The 13345-nt window shown below is 41.5% G+C and overlaps 1 protein-coding gene across 5 annotated transcripts in view; it reads left to right on the plus strand.

The window, feature by feature from the left end:
* The window catches only part of POLH (DNA polymerase eta), a 42939-nt gene that overhangs the window by 22273 nt on the left and 7321 nt on the right, over window positions 1-13345 (plus strand). For all 5 annotated transcript variants that reach the window (XM_007972446.3, XM_007972447.3, XM_038006120.2 and 2 more), the window contains 5 exons: window positions 1670-1773; window positions 4500-4619; window positions 5185-5308; window positions 5819-5884; window positions 11359-11528. In XM_007972446.3, coding sequence (XP_007970637.1) covers window positions 1670-1773; window positions 4500-4619; window positions 5185-5308; window positions 5819-5884; window positions 11359-11528 — 584 coding nt within the window. The remainder of the gene's footprint in view (window positions 1-1669; window positions 1774-4499; window positions 4620-5184; window positions 5309-5818; window positions 5885-11358; window positions 11529-13345) is intronic.

Raw genomic sequence — 13345 nt, forward strand, 5'->3', positions numbered from 1 at the left:
TGCTGAGTTTTTTTGTATTATCTTGTTATGTGGAGTTGCCTAGGTATTTTATGCTTTTGTCTATTCCCTGTTTTCTTATGAGAGCAATAAAAGGAATAATAAAATTTTATTAATTTAGACCACTATTTTAATTTAGGGTACACAGACAGTTCCCAAAAATTCAGGAGCAGAATAACTGGTTTTCTGATTAATTATGAATAAAGTGTAGCAAGAGCCCAGGACTTCCGTCACTTTCTGACCAAAGCTCAGTAATTGGGCAGTGGCTGATTATCCCTGGTTGATACCTTCTCCTCCAAGGAAAGTTGCCAAACTACCCATCTGAATTTTTTTTTTTTTCCCTGGTTGGATGAAGGGAAAGGAAACAATAGCTTTGGTGTAATTTAAACCAGACTAAATGTTGCCTGGTAGACGTTCTTAACCAATCTCTCTAGTGAATTTAATGATTTTATATTTTAAAACATAATCATAAAAATATAATTTTTTAATTATATAAAAAATATTTTAAAAATTATATTTTTATAATTTGCAAAATACCATTGAAGTGCTTTACTCTTAGAAAAGATTTATCTTGGCCGAGCACGGTGGCTCACGCCTATAATCCTAGAACTTTGAGAGCCTGAGGCTGGTGGATCACCTGAGGTTGGGAGTTCGAGACCAGCCTGACCAACATGGAAAAACTCCATCTCTACTAAAAATACAAAATTAGCTGGACATGGTGGCTCATGCCTGTAATCCCAGCTACTCAGGATTCTGAGGCAGGAGAATCGCTTGAACCCGGGAGGTGAAGGTTGCAGTGAGCTGAGATCGTACCATTGCACTCCAGTCTGGGCAACAAGAGTGAAATTCTGTCTTTAAAAAAAAAAAAAAGTTCTCTTTGGAGACTGAGGTGGGCCAATCACGAGTTCAAGAGATCTCGAGGCCATCCTGGCCAACATGGTGAAACCCTGTCTCTACCAAAAATACAAAAATTAGCTGAGCATGGTGGCATACACCTGTAGTTCCAGCTTGGGAGGCTGAGGCAGGAGAATCGTGTGAACCCAGTGAGGGGGAGATTGCAGTGAGCTGAGATCGTGCCACTACCTTCCAGCCTGGTGACAGAGCAAGACTCTGTCTCAAAAAAAGAAAAAAAAAGAATTCTCAAGGATTTAAGCTTTTTCATTTTTAAGTGTTATAAGAAGGTGTTTGTTATTGGAGAATGGTTTTGAGCCCAATCTCTATAACAGATACTAAATTACGATAATTTGTGTCAAATTGGGGACTCAAAATGGACCAACTATTAAGAAATGTAAATGGGATAGGGTAAAGCAAGTATGTTTCAGCATTTTTATATAGACACACTGAGAAATGCATTTTGCTTGAGTTTCTCCTATAGTCTCTCTACTTTTCAAACCTCTTAAAGTAGCAATAGATGGGAAGGAAAAAATGACTAGAGGAAAACTGAGAATGGGAGAGACGTGGGAAGAAGAATGAGGATAATGATATTGTGGGATATCAAGTTTTAGAGATGTCTTGAGTTTCTGGTTTTATTTTTGTTTTTAATGTAGAAACCATTGGTTACAGCCATTAAGCTCTGTGTGTGTGTGTGTGTGTGTATGTTATGTGTATGTTTATATTCACCAGCTTTGGTGGGTTGACAGTAAGGAGGTTTTTACACTTTGCATGCTTCCAGGTCCTGGCAAAACTAGCCTGTGGACTAAACAAGCCCAACCGCCAAACCCTGGTTTCACATGGGTCAGTCCCACAGCTCTTCAGCCAAATGCCCATTCGCAAAATGTAAGTATTCAGGCAGCACGTTAAATTTCATTTATATCCATGTGTAGAACCTCTCTGGTTGTAGTTTCTTGTGTTAGTAATTAAGGACTGGAGCCAGGAGAAATAGGTACCAGGCAGTTAGAAGGAAGACAACACAAAACATTTTGAAACACACGCTGAGACTTTTATTTTTATTTATTTATTTATTTATTTTTTGAGACAGAGTTTCACTCTTGTTGCCTACACTAGAGTGTAATGGCGCAGTGTCGGCTCCTGCAACCTCCACCTCCCAGGTTCAAGCAATTCTCCTGTCTCGGGCTCCTGAGTAGCTGGAATTATAGGTGCTGACCACTACGCCTGGCTAATTTTTGTAATTTTGGTAGAGACAGGGTTTCACCATGTTGGCCAGGCTGCTCTCAAACTCTTGACCTCAGGTGATTCGCCCTCCTCAGCCTCCCAAAGTGCTGGGATTACAGGTGTGAGCCACTGCGCCCAGCCATGCGGAGACTTATTGAACCTTCAGTTCTGGGTTATCTGTGGCAGATACTTAATCCTGAATTTTAAAAAAAATGAGCCAGGTGTGGTGGCTCACACCTGTAGTCCCAGCACTTTGGTAGGCCAGGGCAGGTGGATCACTTGAGCCCAGGAGGTCAAAACCAGTCTAAGCAACATAGTGAGACCCCATCTCTACAAAAAATAAATAAATAGGCCAGGTGCGATGGCTCACGCCTGTAATCCCAGCACTTTGGGAGGCCAAGGCGGGTGGATCACCTGAAGTCAGGAGTTCGAGACCAGCCTGGCCAACATGGTGAAACCCTATCTCTACTAAAAATACAAAAATTAGCTGAGTGTGGTGGTGGCGCCTGTAATCCTAGCTACTCGGGAGACTGAGGCAGGAGACTCACTTGAACCCAGGAGGCGGAGGTTACAGTGAGCCGAAATGGCACCATTGCACTCCAGCCTGGGTGACAAGAGCAAGACTCCATCTTAAAAAATAATAATAATAATAAATCAAGTTTTAGCTGTATGTTTAACTTCCCTCTAGACTTTTTATTCAAGTCTGTTATTAAGTAACAAACAGGAATTTTACTTCTTTTCTTTCCTCTAATAGCAAATCAAGGTGTTCAGGGCTGCTGAATTTCAGCTCCCAAAGTAGGCATTAGAGAAGAAGCCAAGTCAAATGAACAGGTTGTGCCTACCAGTTGTGTGGCTTTGACAAGGACTTATAATATTGTAGAAAGGACAAGGTAAAAAGCAATAGTAAAAGTGCTGTCATAAGACTGCATAATTGATAAATGAATTGTACAGATAGAACAAACTTCACAAAAGAAGGGAGTATTTGGAGAAGGATTTATAAAAAGGCATGGGATTTTGCTTTGCGATTTGGCACAATTTGGAGAGTCAGACTAAAACAGCAAAGCAGTACTGATTTGGAGAACTTTTTAGCACAAAGAGGGGAAAGTATGAGATATTTTCAGTGAACTGGGACCTAAAGTAGTTCAGCTGCACCATATTGAGGAAGATAATGGAAATAGACTGAAAAGATGATTTAAAGACAGATTATAGGGAGCCTCAAAGGCTAGGCTAAAGAATTTTGACTTTTTTTTTTTTTTTTTTTTTTTTTTGAGACGGAGTCTCACTCTGTTGCCCAGGCTGGAGTGCAGTGGTATGATTTCGGTTCACTGTAGCCTCCACCTCCTGGGTTCAAACGGTTCTCCTGCTTCAGCTACCTGAGTAGCTGGGACCACAGCTGTATGCCACCATGCCCGACTAATTTTTGTATTTTTAGTAGAGATGAGGTTTCACTATTTTGGCCAGGCTGGTCTCAAACTCCTGGCCTCCAATGATCTGCCTGCCTTGGCCTCCCAAAGTACTGGGATTACAGGCATGAGCCACTGTGCCCAGCTGACTGTGTTTATATTTAGAGCTCACTGCAGCCTTAACCCCTGGGTTCCAGCAATCCTCCTGCTTCAGCCTCCCAAGTAGCTGGGACCACAGGCACATGCCACCATCCCCAGTTAATTTGCTGGAGTACAGTGGCACAATCTCGACTCACTGTAACCTCTGCCTCCTGGGCTCAAGTGATCCTCCCACTTCAGCCTCCCAAGTAGCTGGGACTACAGCTGCACACCACGACACCCAACTAATTTTTTTGTATTTTTTGGAAAAGACAGGGTTTCGCCATGTTGTTCAGACTGTTCTCAAACTCCTGGGCTCAAGTGATCCACTCGCTTCGGCCTCCCAAAGTGCTGGGACTACAGGCGTGAGCCACCACAGCTGGCCTTAATTTTTTTTGTAGAGTTGGAGTCTTACTTTGTTGCCCAGGCTGGTCTCAAACGCCTGGACTCAAGCAGTCTTCCCGCCTTGGCCTCCCAAAGTGCTAGGATTATAGGCATGAGCCACTGTGCCCGGCCAGATTATATATTCTTAAGTAAAGTTTTAGCCATGGAAGGGATTTATTTTGTGTTTGGGATTTTAATCCCCAAACAGGACAGCAGGTGTTGTACAATTGAAAGTTTTATATACAGTTTACTTGATAGTTAATCAAGGACTTTAGCCTTTTGGTTATGTTATTGTTAATCATCTCCTCAAATTTTAACTCCCAGAGTAACTGAATTCCCAGAATATATGCTCTCATTTGTCCTGAACCTTTTGGAGAGCTACTTACAAAGTAAAATGTCTTATGTTTGCTGCTAATTAGATATTTATGATGTGACCTATCAATTCTTTGTCTCCTTTGTTATCAGCCGTAATCTTGGAGGAAAGCTAGGGGCCTCTGTCATTGAGATCCTAGGGGTAGAATACATGGGTGAACTGACACAGTTCACTGAATCCCAGCTCCAGAGTCATTTTGGGGAGAAGAATGGGTAAGTGATTCATTTTTTTTTTTATTATAAACTTTATGGAGATGCAGCATTCAAATATAGACAAAAGCATCTAGTAAAATCTAGACCTATCTTTAGGTTAACATTTGTTTCTTGAGATAATTTCACTGGTCCTTCTTGCTTTAAAATCTTGGGTCACTATGGCCTATCAGTCTAGACTAGTTTTTTCCATGTACCTGGGTGGTTGATAGATAGGATTTGTTACTTTGATGCCTGAGTATATACTAATTACATCATTCATGCATGCTGAGATGCTATGTTCTCTTAAAATGCTTGTGTTTAATGCCCTAGCAAGCACACACACACCTGGGGATATGAATCAGTGGCTTGCTTGGCATTTTTCCAAAAATACAAATGATGACTTGGCTTTAGAAAGTAGAACCAGTGTTCTCATTGTCCATATATTGCACTGGAATTCACTGAGAAGGGCAGGATTTTGTCAGAGGTCCAGTACACTAAATTTTGGACAAGGTTTTAGTTATTTGGTTTTGTTTTAACAAGAATAATCATTTAATTTCACCTTAACGTTTTTTGCTGGTCTTATTAGGTCTTGGCTGTATGCCATGTGCCGAGGGATTGAACATGATCCAGTTAAACCCAGGCAACTACCCAAAACCATTGGCTGTAGTAAGAACTTCCCAGGAAAAACAGCTCTTGCTACTCGGGAACAGGTAAGCAGGCATTCTTGACAGAACACTACCTCTTTTAAAGGGGTCAGCGAGTAGGTTTTGGTAGCTGTGGAAGGTTTAATAGGTTAGAGGAGACCTTTATAAAGTATGAAGAAAATAGATGTTCTTTCCTTGGGTTGAAAATTGACTAGTTTATGATGATTACTTTTTTCTCTTTCTTCCATTGAAATAAAATGGAATTTCTCATTTGTTTAGTAGATGGAGACTTGGAAAGCCTAGGATATTATGCTTCAAGTTGGGGTCTTGTCTTTTTCTCAGAGCTGGAACATGCTTGAAAGTCACCTGATGGCAAACCAGCAGGAAAAGAAAATGAAAGGCTTGAGCTAGGGCAGGACAGAAGGACTGGGAACATTTCTGTGATCTGGTGATCCTTTGATTATGGGGAGTCTTTTGTGCACAGTTCTGTTTGGGAGAAAAGAACAAATACACCATCTAGTTCTTAATAGACTTCAAGTGTTTAAATGAAATATTAAAGTCTCAATACTTTTTTAGGTACAATGGTGGCTGTTGCAGTTAGCCCAGGAACTAGAGGAGAGACTGACTAAAGACCGAAATGATGTAAGATTTTCTTTCTTTATTCTTGGGGTGGGCTTTGCGATTTACATATCAGCTGCTCTTTACCTTATGGAGCAGGAACAAAGACAGAAAAAAGTATTAGCATAGGAAATATCTGTTTTCTTTTTCTTTTTCCTTTTTTTTTTTTTTTAAGACGTGGTCTCACTATCTCCCACACTGAGTATACTGGCACAATCATGGCTCACTGCAACCTCGCCCTCCCAGGCTCAAGCTCTCCTCCCAACTCAGCCTCCTGAGTAGCTGAGACTACAGGTGCATGCCACTACAACTGGCTAAATTTTTTTATTTTTTGTAGAGACAGGGTCTTGCTAGGTTGCTCAGGCTGGTCTTGAACTCCAGCCGAGGAAATTTTAAGAAATCTTTTTTTTTTTTTTGAAACATAGAGTTTTCCCTCTTGTTGCCTAGGCTGGAGTGCAGTGGCATGATCTTGGCTCACTGCAACCTCCGCCTCCTGGTTCAAGTGATTCTCCTGCCTCACCCTTCCAAGTAGTTAGGATTACAGGCACACACCACCATACCCGGCCAGTTTTTTTGGTATTTTCAGTAGAAACGGGGTTCTACCATATTGGGCAGGCTGGTCTTGAATGCCTCACCTCAGGTGATCCGCCCACCTCAGCCTCCCAAAGTGTTGGGATTACAGACATAAGCCACCGCGCCCAGCCAGTAGTGGCAGTTTTAAGCACATTTTATTGTGTATATATGATGTTTACAACATGATGCTATGGGATACATATAGTAAAATGGTTACTATAGTGTAGCAAATTAACATATCTATCATTTCACATACTTTTTTGAAAAAAAAAAAGTAGTTAAAATCTACTTAAAATCCCTAATAGAATTTTATTAACTATAGTCCTCACTTGTACATTAGCTCAATAGACTTGTTCACCCTACGTGTCTGCTACTTTATGTCCTTTTATTTATATCTCCCCATTTCTTCCTCCCCTCCCCCATCCCAGGTAACCACTGTTTTATTCTCTGTCTCTGTATATTTGACTTTAAAAAAAAAAATTCTGAACATTTACATTTTTCTTTCTAATGTTAAAGACATCTGATGATTAGTTTCTCTCCTTTTTTTTTTGAGACTGAGTTTTGCTCTATCGCCCAGGCTAGAGTGCAGTGGAGCAATCTTGGCTCACTGCAACCTCCGCCTCCCAAGTTCAAGTGATTCTCCTGTCTCAGCCTCCCGAGTAGCTGGGATTACAGGTGCCTGCCACCACGCCCGGCTAATTTTTTTATTTTTAGTAGAGATGGGGTTTCACCATGTTGGCTGCGCTGATGTTGAACTCCTGACCTCATGCGATCTGCCCATCTTGGCCTCCCAAAGTGTTGGGATTACAGGCATAAGTCACCACACCTGGCAGTTTCTCTTTTAAAATAGCTTTATTGACATATACTTTACATACCATAAAATTCAACCATTTAAAATAGTTCAGTGGTTTTAGTATATTGCATAGTTCTACAACTATTCTACAATCAACTTTAGAGCATTTTTATCACCCCCAAAAGAAATCCTGTACCCATTACCGGTCACTCCCCATTTCTCTCCCAGCTACCCCCCAGCCCTAGGCAACCACTACATTGCTTACTGTTCTGGACATTTCATATAAATGTGGTCTTTTGTGACTGGCTTGAAGTCTTTCACTTAACATGTTTTCAAGGTTGAGCCGTATTGTAGTGTGTATCAGTACTTACTCTTTTTTTTTTTTTTTTTTTTTTCCGAGACAGAGTCTTGCTCTGTCACCGGGCAGGAGTGCAGTGGTGCAGTCTTGGCTCACTGTAACCTCCGCCTCTCAAGTTCAAGTGACTCTGCTGCCTTAGCCTCCCGAGTAGCTGGGACTATTGGCACACACCACCACGCCCAGCTAATTTTTGTGTTTTTAGTAGAGACAGGGTTTCACCATGTTGGCCAGGGTGGTCTTGATCTCTTGACCTTGTGATCCTCCTGCCTCGGCATCCCAAAGTGCTGGGATTACAGGCGTGGGCCACCACGCCTGGCCAGGACTGACACCTTTTTATGGCTGAATAATATTCTATTGTATTAATATGTACCATATTTTGCTTATCTGCTTATTAGTGAATGGACATTTGAGTTATTTCCACTTTTGGCTATTATGAATAATGTTAATATGAATATTCATCTACAAGTTTTTGTGTAGACATCTGTTTTCTTCTCAGCATATACCTTGGAGTATAATTTCTGGGTCATATGGTAACTCTATGTTTAGCATTTTAAGGAATCGCCAGACTGTTTTCCACAGTGGCTACACCATTTCACATCCCTACCATCAATGTAAGAGGGTTCCAATTTTTCCACATCCTTGTTACTGACTTTAAATTTTAGCCATTCTAGTGGGTGTGAAATGGTATCTCATTATGGTTTGACTTATATTCTCTGATAATCTTTTCATGTGCTTGTTGGACATTTGTATATCTTTGGGAAATGTTTGTTGAAATCCTCTTCCTGGGCCGGGAGTGGTGGCTCAAACTTTCGGAGGCTGAGGCAAGTCACCTGAGGTCAGGAGTTCAAGGCTAGCATGGCCAACATGGCGAAACCCTGTCTCTACTAAAAATACAAAAATTAGCTGGGTGTGGTGGTGGGCACCTGTAATCCCAGCTATGCAGGAGGCTGAGGCAGGAGAATCGCTTGAACCAGGTGGAGGTTGCAGTGAGCCGAGATGGCGCCATTGCACTACAGCCTGGGCGACAAGAGCAAAGCTCTGTCTCAAAAAAAAAAAAAGAAAAGAAAAGGAAAAGAAAAAAGAAAAATCCTCTTCCCTCTTTTAAATTGAGTTGTCTCTTTATTATTGAGTTTTAACATGTCCCTTGTCAGATATGTGATTTGCAAATATTTTCTCCCGTTCTATGGGTTTTCTTCTCACTTTGCTAATGGTATTGTTTGATGCATACTCTTCTTTTGAAATGTCTTGGAGTTTTCTACAAGTCAACTGTACATGTCAAGAATAGTCCAAAACTGCTTGTTTGCTTTTTAGCTGGAATTGGTGGTAAATGTTTGTTCCTTTGGTAGGCATCATAAAGAGGAATTTGATCCAGTTGCATTATCGCCTGTTCAGCTTTTGCCCACTAGGTGGCACTTGTTTCTCATCTCTCTATAAGCCCCTGGGGCCTTTCTTTCCACTTTTTTTTTCCTAAGAGACAGGGTCTTGGCTGTCATCCATGCTGGGGCACAGTAACACAGCCTTAGCTCACTGCAGCCTTGTAGCCTCAACCTCCTGGGCTCAAGTAATCCTCCTGCCTTAGCCTCCCACAGTGCTGAGAGTACAGGCATGAGCCACTGTGCCTAGCCTTTTCTTCGCACTTTGTATCCAGAGGGGATCCCTGAAAATCTGTCTTTAAGCTTCAAAGGACTTTATGCCAAAAATAATTCAGGACATAGCACATCCTATCACTTCACTGTTTAAAACGTTCCAGTGGTTTCCCTTCACACTTAAGGCATATTAAGGAATTTTTTAAAGTAATTCTATAAAGCCAAATATAATCTAATTTCTTGCTACTTCTCCCATCTTTTATCTTCCCCTCACTTATTCTAGTCTCCACTTCATTGGCCTCCTTCCCTTTATCTAACACACTAAGCTCTTACTTCAGCACTTCCCGTTTCTTTGCCCTGGAGACTGTTCATATATTCTTAATATTTGCTTCCTTGCTTTATTCAAATCTCTGCTCATGTTTTACCTTCTCTAGGAGGTCCTCCCTAGTTACCTTGTCACAGCAGCAGCCTCCATCACTCTCTGCTTTATTCTGTTTTTCTTCATAGCACTCATCTCTGTGGTCATTTGTTACATGTCCATTTTTTATTATCTATAGTTCCAACTACAACATAGGATCCATGAGGACCTGGACTTTATTTTGTTCTCTCCTGCATCTCTAGGCACTGTCTAGGCATGCAGTTATAGTTGAATAATTTTAGTCAACAAGGACTCCTTTGTAATTGCCAATTTGTATTCCCTCAAGATATATAAATCTGTACAGATGTATTTTTTATCCAAAAAGTAGTTCCTGCTCTTAGCTTGTTTTCCTTAGGAGTACTTCTTCTCACTAGCATCTTTTGATAGGGGTCCCTTATGTAGAATTTTCACCTTGTATTTCTGCCTCTTGACCATTATGTCTCAGTTTGCTGAGATTACAGTATTCAGATGCTTCAGACTTCATTGAAAAGTGAGTCATGATCTTGCTCTCTCAAGGCAGGCTCACTACATGGTATCTTCTCAGATAAGCTGTAAAAAGGTATTGGTAGAAACTTCTGGAATTAGTGGTGAATGTTTGTTTACCATAAGAGCCCCAGGGCAGGAAAAAAGATATGACTTGAAGGCTAGTTCCACTTTGCTTTCAATTACTTACCTGAAACCTTCCTTCAGTCACAAAATAGTATCTAGTATTGTAGATATTTGTTATAATTGTCCTGCTTAGACACCATGAAAAACATTCAGGTGAGTCCCATTTTCATTTGTTCTGTCCTGTTCCCATCATCTGTCAAAATATCCCAGATACTCCGATGTTCCATAATCCAAATTATCTCTTCTTCAGTTACTTTTTACACCCAGAAATAGCATAAACATTTTTTTGTGGAACCATATAATCAGATTTCTATTCAGAAAATGCATTCTGTTACATATAGATTCTTTTTTTTTTTTTTTGAGACACAGTCTTGCTCTGTCGTCCAGGCTGGAGTGCAATGGCGCCATCTTGGCTCACTGCAACCTCGGCCTCCCAGGTTCAAGCAATTCTCCTGTCTCAGCCTCCCGAGTAGCTGGGATTACAGGCGCCTGCCACCATGACTGGCTAGTTTTTTGTATTTTTCAGTAGAGATGGGGTTTCGCCATGTTGGCCAGGCTAGACTCGAACTCCTGACTTCAGGTGATCCACCCGCCTCAGCCTCCCAAGGTGCTGGGATTACAGGCAGGAGCCACCATGCCTGGCCTCTTTCTCTTTTTTTATATTTTATCTTTACTCTTTGCAGAACTCAGTTTACCTTTATTCTTGACTTTGAAACTACTGTTTCCAAACCATTGTCACCCTGGTTCTTTTAATTTCCTCTCCTGGCCGGGCGCGGTGGCTCAAGCCTGTAATCCCAGCACTTTGGGAGGCCGAGACGGGCGGATCACGAGGTCAGAAGATCAAGACCATCCTGGCTAACACGGTGAAACCCCATCTCTACTAAAAAATACAAAAAACTAGCCGGGCGAGGTGGCGGGCGTCTGTAGTCCCAGCCACTCGGGAGGCGAAGGCAGGAGAATGGCGTGAACCCGGGAGGCGGAGCTTGCTGTGAGCCGAGATCCGGCCACTGCACTCCAGCCTGGGTGACAGAGCGAGACTCCGTCTCAAAAAAAAAAAGAATTAAAAAAAAAAAAAAAAATTTCCTCTCCTGCAGTTCAGTACCTAGAATTCAGATATTCCTCATAACTTTATTTCTGGTCTCCATCCCTTCCCACCCACAGAATGACAGGGTAGCCACCCAGCTGGCTGTGAGCATTCGTGTACAAGGAGACAAACGCCTCAGCAGCCTGCGCCGCTGCTGTGCCCTTACCCGCTATGATGCTCACAAGATGAGCCATGATGCATTTACTGTCATCAAGAACTGTAATACTTCTGGAATCCAGACAGAATGGTGAGTTCTTTTCTAGCTCATCTTCTCTGAAGAGACTTATGCCCTGTCTTTGCTCTAAAAGTAGTAGGCATGTGAGCTCTTCCATCTGGGATAGACTCTGACTCAGACTACCAGTACCTGTTACTCTGGGAGAAAATACAGTACCAACCTCAGAAACAAGATAGCTCAGCACAGATCCTTTGCCTACAGCTGATACATTCCAGTTCCCAGGAGAAGGTTAGACCCTTACCCTGTATTGGCTTGGTCAGGGAAATGATCAGTTGCACTTGGAGAACAGGGCTCAAATTTCAAGGATACATTTGGGAACTTCAAACTACTTGATTGTTCTATCTTAAAAGCATCTTTCTTGATTATAAAGGTGACCTGTGTTCACTGATAATCTTTATCTGACATCCCAACTCAGTTAGAAGCTCCACTGCTATTATACCGAATGTCATATTCATTAGTAAACTTCACTTCTGTTGGTCATGAAATATAAGCCTCTTTTTGGAGCATCTTCATTTTCTGTCCAGATATTAATGATTTTCAGGACTGGAATCCTTTAATTACATATTTAATAAAGCCCTTACTTTTTTTAAAGTATTCCAAATTCACAATAGAAATATAATTATGAGAGAAAGATAAGTCGGTTGCTCACTTACAGATGTATATTGGAGATTATACAAAATAAAATAAAAGTTTAATCACTTATTATCTAAATATATTGGCAGTACAATTATATGTACAGACCTATAATATGGTGGAGTCTCTTAGTCTTTGTTCATAGGGCCAGGCACGGTGGCTCACGCCTGTAATCCCAGCACTTTCAGAGGCCGAGGCAGGCAGATCACCTGAGGTCAGGAGTTCAGGACCAGCCCGGCCAACATGGTGAAACCCTGTCTCTACTAAAAATACAAAAATTAGCCAGGCATGGTGGCGGGTGCCTGTAATCCCAGCTACTTGGGAGCTGAGGCAGAAGAATTGCTTGAACCCGGGAGGTGGAGGTTGCAGTGAGCCCAGATCGCGCCATTGCACTCCAGCCTGGGCAACAAGAGCGAAACTCCGTCTCCAACAACAACAACAAAAATAAATAAATACATAAAGTCTTTGTTCTTAGAATAATTTACTTAATACTTCCTGATATATTTATTTTCAAATACTGAAGTTTTACAAAACCAAATACAACCATGGTACTAATGTACACATGAAACCTTATCTGAAAAGTTATAAATTGACAAACTACAATGAATACTACTCACCAACCGTGTGAAACTGTGATGCACAGGGAAGCATAAAAATTATCTGATTATAAGACTGTCGCAAAGCATGACACCTGAGGATAGTGGGATACTTTTTTTTTTTTTTTTGAGACAGAATCTCGCTCTTGTCGCCCAGGCTGGAGTGCAGTGGTGTGATCTCGGCTCACTGCAATCTCTGCCTCCTGGGTTCAAACAATTATCCTGCCTCAGTCTTCTGAGTAGCTGGGATTACAGATGCCCGCCACCACACCTAGCTAAGTTTTGTACTTTTAGTAGAGACAGGGTTTCTCCATGTTGGCCAGGCTGGTCTCAAACTCCTGACCTCAGGTGATCCACCCACCTCGGACTCCCAAAGTGCTGGGATTACAGGCGTAAGCCACTGCGCCCAGCCGATACTTTAGTAACTTTAAAATGACACTTACCTTTTACCTCATTGAAGGACTAATCTGTACATAAAAGCATGTTTCATCTTCTGAAATTCAGCTTATGTGAAAATTTGAGTGATTAGACACAATAAGGAACTTCATGACAAAAATTTGTTTTTTTTTTTTTTTTTTGAGAGGGAGTCTGGCTCTGTCG

Source organism: Chlorocebus sabaeus, chromosome 17, assembly GCF_047675955.1.
Source record: "Chlorocebus sabaeus isolate Y175 chromosome 17, mChlSab1.0.hap1, whole genome shotgun sequence".
NCBI lineage: Eukaryota > Metazoa > Chordata > Mammalia > Primates > Cercopithecidae > Chlorocebus > Chlorocebus sabaeus.